The sequence below is a fragment of the Curcuma longa genome, chromosome 21 (genome assembly GCF_044706935.1).
Source record: "Curcuma longa cultivar G26 ecotype Majalengka, Jawa Barat chromosome 21, ITB_CL_G26_1.1, whole genome shotgun sequence".
NCBI classification, from domain to species: domain Eukaryota; kingdom Viridiplantae; phylum Streptophyta; class Magnoliopsida; order Zingiberales; family Zingiberaceae; genus Curcuma; species Curcuma longa.
This window is the reverse complement of record NC_133881.1, coordinates 2,065,430-2,075,533: the sequence shown is the minus strand read 5'-3', so window position 1 is coordinate 2,075,533 and position 10,104 is coordinate 2,065,430. Positions and strand designations below refer to the sequence as shown.

The 10,104-nt window shown below is 34.7% G+C and overlaps 2 protein-coding genes across 2 annotated transcripts; one reads left to right on the top strand and one right to left on the bottom strand.

The window, feature by feature from the left end:
• Positions 1–217: 217 nt before the first annotated feature.
• Positions 218–4,612, top strand: LOC141815411 (ADP-ribosylation factor 1). The gene is made up of 7 exons (XM_074703362.1): positions 218–353; positions 671–829; positions 1,649–1,719; positions 1,977–2,096; positions 2,511–2,629; positions 4,194–4,275; positions 4,364–4,612. Exons 2-7 carry the CDS (start codon positions 682–684, stop codon positions 4,364–4,366), a joined length of 543 nt encoding a protein of 180 aa, XP_074559463.1. The 5' UTR covers positions 218–353; positions 671–681; the 3' UTR covers positions 4,367–4,612.
• A 1,724-nt stretch (positions 4,613–6,336) lies between these two features.
• Positions 6,337–10,038, bottom strand: LOC141815409 (uncharacterized). Its single transcript, XM_074703360.1, has 6 exons — positions 9,784–10,038; positions 7,272–7,363; positions 7,107–7,185; positions 6,860–6,954; positions 6,662–6,757; positions 6,337–6,600 (listed from the first exon to the last, which is right to left on the bottom strand). The coding sequence occupies exons 1-6, from the start codon at positions 9,962–9,964 to the stop codon at positions 6,514–6,516; spliced, it is 630 nt and encodes a 209-aa protein (XP_074559461.1). The 5' UTR covers positions 9,965–10,038; the 3' UTR covers positions 6,337–6,513.
• Between the last annotated feature and the right edge of the window lie 66 nt (positions 10,039–10,104).

The window sequence follows — 10,104 nt, the reverse complement described above, 5'->3', positions numbered from 1 at the left end:
TTTATTGAAATATTTTAACTATTTAAAAATCTAAAATGGCGTTTAAGTTTTTCCAGAACCTTCCTACACGATATTAATTATAACAGTGTCTCGTTCACTGACGTTATAACATAGTTATATCGGACAGTTACGCCAACCTGATACGTCATGACCGTTATTTCGAACAGAGTTATTTTGCTACTTTTGTGTCGGTTTGTGGCCTCCCCTAAATATTTATTCAGCGACGACCATCGTCGCACCACCCTTTGCCTTCTCGACGCGGACGAGAGGAACCGAAGAGCCGAAGGCCTCTCGCGTTCTCATCTCCTCCAATCCACCCGTCTCCTCCGTCCAGCGCCTCCCGTGATCGCCAGGTGATTCCGATCCCATATTTTCATGCGATCTCCGTCGTTTTAGATCACGAGGTGCCCGATCTGCTTCCTCCGCCTTAACAAGTAGATTGATCTTTGTCTTCTCCGGTCGGCGCCCGGATCGGGATTGTGTTCGTGTAGATCTTTTGTATTCGAAGCTTCACCTTGTTTCGGTCTCAATTTTTTCGCTTTTTCCTATGGAAATACAATGGAATGCCTGTTTCTGCTTCAGATCTGTTACTTTTGTTGTTGATCTTCGATCCGCCTATTGTGATCGTAATTATTTTAGGCTTATTAAATTTACGTTTCGCTCATGGTAGTTGAGGGAACGATGGGGCTCACTTTCGCGAAGCTATTTAGCCGCCTGTTTGCGAAGAAGGAGATGAGGATCCTGATGGTCGGGCTTGATGCTGCTGGTAAGACGACCATCCTCTACAAGCTCAAGCTTGGAGAGATCGTCACCACCATTCCAACAATCGGTGAGCATTATACATCATCCCTCGCGGTATCTGGTTTCCATTCTTTGTCTCAGTATTGATTGCTAGATTTGCTCGGTGAAGAGGATTATCTCACCCATTTTCTTTTATCCAGTGATTTATAGGTGTTAGACATGCAATATTTACCTAATGAATCAGTGATTTTCAAAGATTTGATTGTCGTTGTAATTTTTTATCATGAGTTGTCTATATCATGTAGTCAGGATCATGGAGAATGAACAGGGATAAAGAATATACATCATGAACAACTGAAACATCTTTAGATCAGCTATGGTGATGAAATAGAAATAAAACATAAACAACCTATTACTACTCTTAGATCAATGTTCAAAACATCACCAAATACTTGAATTAACAAGAGATCAAATTATTGCATCCTATACAATGATTGATACTTTGGTCTTTGAGAACATTTCAACAAGTTCATACAAAGTGTCATTTTTGTAATTTGACTTTTGTATTCATAGTAAAACCAGGTATTTGTCTGGAATTTTAATAATACTAATTTAGTTGTAAGAACTGAGAAATGTTGATGAAGTAACAGTAAACAGCATTTTTTTAGATAGGATTTTCTTCATTTCCTTTTGAAATGAACTGTTCTTACTATCTGTTTGTTAAATTTATGATATCTCCTTATGGTAACCATTTATATTCGCTTAAAAATGTTCTCTATGGATGATCAATACATGAGCCATTAGCTGCAGCTTGCATCACTTTATAACTTTTATATCTTGTTATTATAGATGATTTGAAGGCATTATCTAATTATGCATTTGTTAATTAAGATGGGTCTTAATGCAGGATTCAATGTGGAGACTGTTGAGTACAAGAACATTAGTTTCACTGTATGGGATGTTGGTGGTCAGGACAAGGTAACGTTCCACTCATGTTAGCCAGTATTTCTCATATAAACAACCATGTTATTTTAGAAAGTTGTTTTCTTTTGGTGGCAACAGTTTTATGAGAGTTCCAGCAAAACAATATGGATATTTGATATATGAGATGGTAGCGCAGTTAATATCACTTTAAGCTTGACATGCAGCGTTAACGTTATCATCTCAGGATGATTTGTCTGATAACAGTTAACTTGTTACCCATTTCTAAATACACATGTTTTGTTGAACAACAGATCAGACCTCTGTGGAGGCATTACTTCCAAAACACACAGGGACTTATTTTTGTTGTTGATAGCAATGACCGAGATCGTGTTGTTGAGGCAAGAGATGAACTTCACAGGATGCTTAATGAGGTGACACATTTTGTTAATAAATATACCTCTTATAATTTCCAGAATTAATCCTGTTTCTACATAACTATTCTGGATCTAATATATATTTCTTGCTGCACTGAACATTGTGGCAGTGATATCATACTTATTTGCTTTTTTTTATCTTTTATTCTTTGGGGGGTAATTAGCCTATCCTGTATGCATCTAGGAGATTCCACCAATAATTAAAGGTAAATTGTGAACAAAAAATGGAGAAAACTTAGCAGCATTTATAACTTACTGCAATTAAATGATGTTAACTGTCTTCACTTGACATGATCCTAGTTAGCATGAAGCGGAAAGCTCCCCTGTATTCTTCATTACTATCGTAAAGCTTGCATGAATGCCTACTTGAAACTATTGTTAACCTGATTTCATGTGATTCTGTACTGATAGGATGAATTAAGGGATGCTGTTCTGCTTGTGTTTGCTAACAAACAAGACCTTCCAAATGCAATGAATGCTGCTGAAATAACTGATAAGCTTGGTCTTCATTCTCTCCGTCAGCGGCACTGGTAAGATATGTTGCATTGTCTGTTTTCCTTAGTTATCTACTATGGCAGCCATTTTGGAATATATGCTGAGCTATAAGAAGCCAGAGAAAAGTAATGGCAATTATACATTTTACTTGCCACATTAAATATGTCCAATGCTAGATGCATGTTATTCTTTTTTTAGAGGATTGCTTGTATTGGATTTGCTGTTCAAGGTTAAAAGGTTAGGTTATTATCTCTTCAATGCAATGGAAGTTGGTTAAGAATCTGTATTCTTCCCTAAGAATTCAGATTGGTTGAAGATTAGTTTTCAAATTATTCATAGCCCTTGCTTTTCTTGAATAAATATTCATCAATATTGTGTCTACAAAAAGAAGTGAAAACAAGAGAGGAACACATAATCTCGTATGAGTTTAAGAAAAAATCCTATGGGTTTAATAAAGGGTACCTGTAGAAGGTTAGTTTACAATTTATTGTTTGGTCCTTGCCCATTTTTTCTTTGTATAAATAGTGATACATATATTGCAAGAAAAGAAATAAGAGGAAATAAATCTCCCATTAGTTTAAGAAAAACTAGATTAATAATTGAAATAGAAATTGGTTTAAAAAATATTGGTCTCCTTTTCTTGAATAAGTATCGATTCATATTGTGGCTAGGAAAGAAATACAGAGGTACATATAATTTCCTTAAGATGCTTGTGATGCTAACATAATGTTGGTATAGATTGATGGCATCTCTAAAGTCAATAGTTCCAACTGACCTATTCTGATTCTGGTCTGGATAATTTATAGAGACAGGAGAGTCAATTTCCTGGTATTCTTTTGCAGTTTAGAATAGTCCACAGAGCAACCAAATCAAACTCACAGAGCCAAATATTGCTAGTTTAGGATGCACAGACTCAGTTTTTTGCTTTTTGTAGTCTTCCTCGTGGATCCAAAGTCAGTAGCCCAGCCTTCATTGTGTCACTTGCAAAGCGAATCAAATCAACTTAGGTTTGTCATCCTAATGAAATCAATGCTTTAGTGTTAGTTTGTTTTTTTTAATTCAATCTTCCATGTCCAAATCATGATAATTATCCCACTGTAAAGTTTAAGAAGTGGTTACTTTCTTTGGAGATCGATAGCACATTTATTTGCCATAACATATGACCTTAGATGTAACTCAGTTGTTCAACAATACGCTAAGGTCCATTTTGATTTTCCATTATATTGTAAGCATATTTCCCTCGTTTATGCATCAGCATTACCAAATCCATGTGCAGAGCATTTCATTTGTGCAAAGTTGTGTTACATGATTTTTCTGTATGACAATGCAAGAAATTGCAGTTTGTATCATGTCGTATTTTGTATGAATTGAGCTACTTTTTTCTTTAATCTTTTATTTATCAACTTCTTGTCTTGTAATTGTAACGACTGGAAAGACTATCTCTAGTTTTTAGACAATCATATTTGTTTTCATAGGTTTGATATTTCTTCATCTTCTTCGATAAACGGCCATGTATTCATACCCAGCTGATGACAGTGGATGATTGATTAAAAATAGTGAGGTTGTTAACTCTACCGAATGGTTTTGTGTTCTCTCCAGGTACATACAAAGTACTTGTGCTACATCAGGTGAAGGTCTGTATGAAGGGCTTGATTGGCTCTCCAGCAACATCGCCAGCAAGGTATCTGCTGTTATTTTCAACAAGACAATGAAAGGATTAAGTTATAATATTCTTGTGATATTTGCTTATGAAAACTGTTTATTTACAGTAATCAAAGCTGCTCAGAGGCTCTTATCTTAACAGTACCAGTGTTCGCGTTCCATGCTTTTTGCCATCACAGAAGCAAGAAAATTATCAATGTGGTAACTCTTTTTTTTTCTGCCTTTGAAACCCCTAATACTTTGTATCCAGAACAAATACGTGTTTGGTTACTTTCATGTGATCCTCTCCAAGTCTTATTTCCTTTTGTTGATTGAGACGCCTGATAGCTTTTGCTCGTTCACATATTTCCTTTTCAGATATTTTGTCGTCTGAAATATTGTTTGTCTGGGTTGCAGTCCTACGATTCAAAAAATAAATTCAATTATGTGTATTTACAAGCCTAGTTGAATATTGAGCCTTTGCCTCAAATTAACTGCGATGCTGGAAAAGATAATTAAGGGAAAAGTTTATCATTTAAAAAATGATGTGGGGTTGTATATTTATATATAAGGGATCTGTTTTTACCATTATTTTCATTCTTTGCAAAGAAACTCTAGCAAGGTTAATATGAATAATGTATCAAGACATAGCTGAAGCTGTCTTTAATGAAGAAGTAAATAAAGTTAATTAAATAATTAATCTTCGATAGCTTAGCAAATTGTATAATTACTAGTGGGAAAGAGAATATAATGAGTGAAAAATGAGAAGATTTGTTATTAAGTTGACAAGCAAAAGATTTAACACTTAACCATGTTGATATTACGTCAACAATTTAATATTAGATGACCAAAAGAAAATTGATCGATGAATTTGATACAATAACAAGTCGTATTTCACTAATTATATATGATTTTTTTACGCCATTGAATTTAAATTTGATATTGAAATTTAAACATTGTGATAAATTTTAAAATGTTATGATTAGTTTTTAAAATATAATGTATATGATAAATTTGAAGGTGATATTAATGAAAGTCCAGGCACAAGTTACGTATATAAATTTATTAATTAATTCTGAATGGATTATACAATTTTTTTTTTTACCATAGCACCCTTTTTAATGTTCCCTAAGATTCATATAGCATTGTGTCATTCTTAAAGTTAACATTAGCTTAAATTAAATTTAGCTCAAAGATGTTTTTAAAAAATGATGTACTCAATGTCTTCATTATAATCTAGCAATTGATTAGTTATACTTTTTTTTTTCATTTCTTTTATTTTTGTTTTGTTTAATTATGTTTTGCACATTCAAATACGATTTAAATTATTAAATCATGGTATATCAAAACTTTAGTCAAAATTTTACTTAAATTATCATATTTAAAAGCATATTTATCTTTGTAAAAAGTTAACGATAATTTTCACTGTTCACTTTCATAATAATTAAGATTTAACTGGCCTAATGTAGTAGCACAACCCCTTCACTTAGAGGTTGTGGGCAAGTGCTTGTGCCCTAGAGTTGTTCAAAAGTGATAGATCATAGATATGAAATATAGTCGATCAAAAAACATATTAGTCATATCATCCCTCTAACCCCCAAAGCTATCCTATAAAGAAAGAAAAATGCTGGGAAAATACCAAAAAAAAATCTCATAAAAACAATTGTAAAATATTAAGAAATGCTTGTTTAAGAGAAGAAAAGATGAAGGATAAGATTTTATTTATTAAAATATAAAAATGATTTGATAACATTTAATTACAAATATTGCAAAATAAAGATATTGTTTTATTTATTACAAAATAAAAATGTATATATCGTTTAAGAGAAGAAAGATGAAGGATACTTTTGATTACAAATCAAATTGAATTTGAAATTCCAATTGTACCAAGTTGTTATTTTCTCCCAATCCCTCCCTAATGATCCCTTGTATCATTCCCGTGAATATAGTTACAATTGTCACTCTATGAATCAAACTAAAAATATTGACACTTGGCTACTTCGTACTAATAGTTTTGACGGACTGAAATTATAAAATAGTATATGAATGGAATAATTGTCTAACGCATGATGAATGGAAAATCCTCTAACTCGGACAAATGTTTAGCAAACAAATATGTTGCATATTATCAGATAAATATCAGACAACTAAAAGACAGAACTGTACCAAAATTCCCAAGCATACTAAGCAACCAATTGGTGCTTTCTGAGAAGACTAACGAATTCTTGTATCGAGTACATCAATTTAGCATGACTTTTGCTCTCGCCATATAGTACTACTAGCATTGCACAGCATCGGCAGCGGCTGCTGCCTCGGTTAAAATGCTCCTAACTTCTGTATCTTGATCTGCAAGGTCCGCCGGAATCTGTATCGATCGGTTAGTATGCTACAGAAATGTGATGGGCATAAAAAAATGTGATATATACCTTTCCGTTTATGTTTATCTTCTTTGGAGAAGCCCCAGATGCAAGCAACAGCCGTACTATGTCAAGATGCTCTCCCCTAGCAGCATGATGCAGAGGCTAAAGCATAAGAGGGGAAAAAACAGTTATCAGAATAGACATTTTACAGCAAATTACGTTAGAAATAAAAGTAAATTGGCTATGGGGGTTTAACAAACTTACAGTATCGCCTTCCGTATCAGTAACATTTAACATGCGGGTTATAACATCGGGGCCACTGGCAAAGTTCAGCATGTATTGAACTATCTCATGAAATCCTGCACATATCACCAGTGGAAGGGTTACGAGTGTGGCTTTGATTGTTAAGTTTCAGAATTTTTCTATTTCTAGGTGTGTGCATATTGAAAGGTCAGACGACGTTACCGAAAAGCTGAGGAAAGTAATTAAAACTGAAGACTTTGACCCTTACCGCTAGCACAAGCATCATGAAGCGGAATGGCCCCTTCCTCATCCTTGGCCTCCAAGCTAGCTCCTCGCTCTAGTAGTAACTGGTAAAAAGAACCAACATTATTCCCACACATTGTAGAAGTAATAAACGAGAAAAAGAAGCATAGAAATTTCATGATATGCCAACCTGAACACATGAAAAATACCCATAGAGACAAGCTAAGTGAAGAACTGTATCACCATCTTCAACAGGTTCATCAATGCTTCCATTATGATTATCTGCATTCCATAATCGTCAAAATACAAAACAGACAGTTAGCAGCCATAAAGGTCGGATGAATTTTATAATTCAAGTTAGAAAGCTTAAAAAGACCAATGATGGGTGGAAGTCTATTATTTATACCCACAGAATATCCTGATGTGTAAGATGATTTATTTACCATTAATATACAGGTTTCCAGAAGATGAATCATGAATAAACTTTGTTGTCTGCTTTATTGGACATATGAATCATGATATTACATTTGGTATGAGATATTTGGATAAACAACTGCAGACAAGATAATGGACAAAAATCACAAATTTCTAGGTTGCCAGATTTGTTTGAGCTTTAACGAAGATTCAAGGGTCACATAATAAATAGATTAAGTTCCCACCTCCTATCTGTTGTAAGTCAGAGATGAAAAAGTATGTACAGGGGAGTATACCACCTTATGTGTATCATTCTGCAGTTGTTTATCCAGATTCTCCACTAACACATAAGAAATTCCTGAAAACATCTAATTTTTTTCTTCCAAATTTCATATATAATGGACAATTCAGATAATAATAATAAGGAATTGGGAAAATATTTGGTAATAATAAGGCCAGAAAAATAAGAAAGAGAAAGGACAGCTTTATCTCTTGAAACCAAGAGGTAATAATAATATTGAGACGTGCAAATACTGATGTAATTTTTGACATGCAAACCATCATATTCTCCATCCTGAGTTTCAAAGGCTATATTTAACAAATAGAAGTTTGTTATCTAACATTAAGAACATAAAATAGATCCTATCCTAAATTATAAACTGACAAGGTAGGATTCTTGCTGATTTTTTTTCATCATTAATGTGTACTCTGTCATAAGAGTTTACGTGACCAGAAATGGAAATAACTACTAAATAAAATCCCAAAAACTAAAAGGGATAAATAAAAGGCTGGATGCAGAAGCTTGTGGAATAAAAATATTATAGTCAAAAAAGAAAGTTAGCTTGTGAGTCAGATACATTAGCCTTTACTTCAAAAAAGTATCTTGTTCACTTTGCCATATCATCCAAACAACTTCTGTAATATCATATTCAGAAAATTAATTCCTATGGACTATTATGTAGTTGAAACAGTGCTGAAGGTTTCCAGTAAGATATCTCCTGTCAATTTGGGTTAAATTAGATATTGATAAAGCGAAATTTTGTCGAGTGACCAACAAGATGATCTCTATGCTTGCTTGAAGCCTTAAACCAGTCAATTTGTAGATCATTCACCACACAAATCTATTTTTCTCAATGACGTTGGAGTCAAAGATGCCTACTAAAATTCAATGGAGATAAGAATATATTTTAGATTATAGGGAGCAAAGATACATTAACATGGGAGAGATGAGAATGAGAAGTGGAGAAATAGGTACTTTTAATCTTATAATTGACATGTTAACCAATTTTCCCAGTAACTTGGTGTTTAACCTCGTAATTAAGTGGCAAAGCAGAAGATCTCATTGCATTTGCTGTGAATGGGCTTGAGGATCTAATGGTGCATTGCATGATGCATTGATAGGTAGGACTATACAAGTCCGCTTAGGAAACCCTCTCCATTGGCAACTACTCTACAGCTCAACCTGCAACCTCACTCTAAACCATTCTTGGATCGATATATTAACAACTATGAGCTCGAGTTACAATATTAGGTGAAACCTTGTGTTTAAGTGGAAGTGTTAAGCCTCATATCTCGTGTGTTGCTGATGGACCTGAAAAGCTTTGCAATTTGTTACACATCAGCAGGTGAAGTTAGCCAAGTACACTTAACAGTACCCAGTTAACGGACTAATATTAACGCCCTACAAGTTCAACACACCATCTGACTTATTGAAGATAAACTTACTAACACACTATTAAACAAAAGTTGAATCTTCATAAAATGAAGGCCATATTTTTTGTAAATGCATAAAAAAATATTTAGTAATCATGCTACAAAAAGAATCAACTTAGTTGTCTATGATTGTCCAGTTAAAGTTCATATGTTATCATCATGTACCGATTACAGGTGCACTATCACTAGTAAAAGGAAGTAGCAAAGCAGTTCACTATGATTAATATCGGACTGTTTTTCTAAATAGCCAACAACAGAATATAATGCGGATTCAAGGATTACGTAACAATCCTCAATTCAATATCGATGGCAAAACACTTTAATGAGCTTCTCATCAATGTCTAAAACCTTTGGGTATCTTCAAGGTCGATTTGGTAACAGCAACTCAAAAGTAATGCAAGAAAGATCAAATAAAAAAATCTTCAAGATCCACTGCTATGCATCGACTCCGAACAAGATGAACTAGATCATTCATTACGACGCACCAAAACAGAACGCCGGCGGATAAAAAGAACAATACAAGGATCGATCTATCTATTTCAAAGAAAGAAAAGGAACAGGGCCTTGTATCGTACCTAGGGCTTGCCGAAGGGCGTCAACGTTTCCGGACTCGACGGCCTCGAAGAGGGCGCGGAGGTGAGGGGGGACGTCGGGTTGCAGACCGAGCTCGGCTAAGGCATTGCCGTCGTCCAAGAGGATTTCGTCGTCGTCGTTTTCGTCGCCCATCACACCGTTGCGCCTCCCTGGAACGGCCATGGATTCGTCAGTCAACACCCAAGCAAGGATTCGCCACCGCCTTCGGCTAAACCACGGTTAATATAGTACGTCGACGCAGATTAAAAACGGCGTTTGTAAAATTAGGGCTGGAGGCGTACTTCTCTGTCACGTTAGGAGCG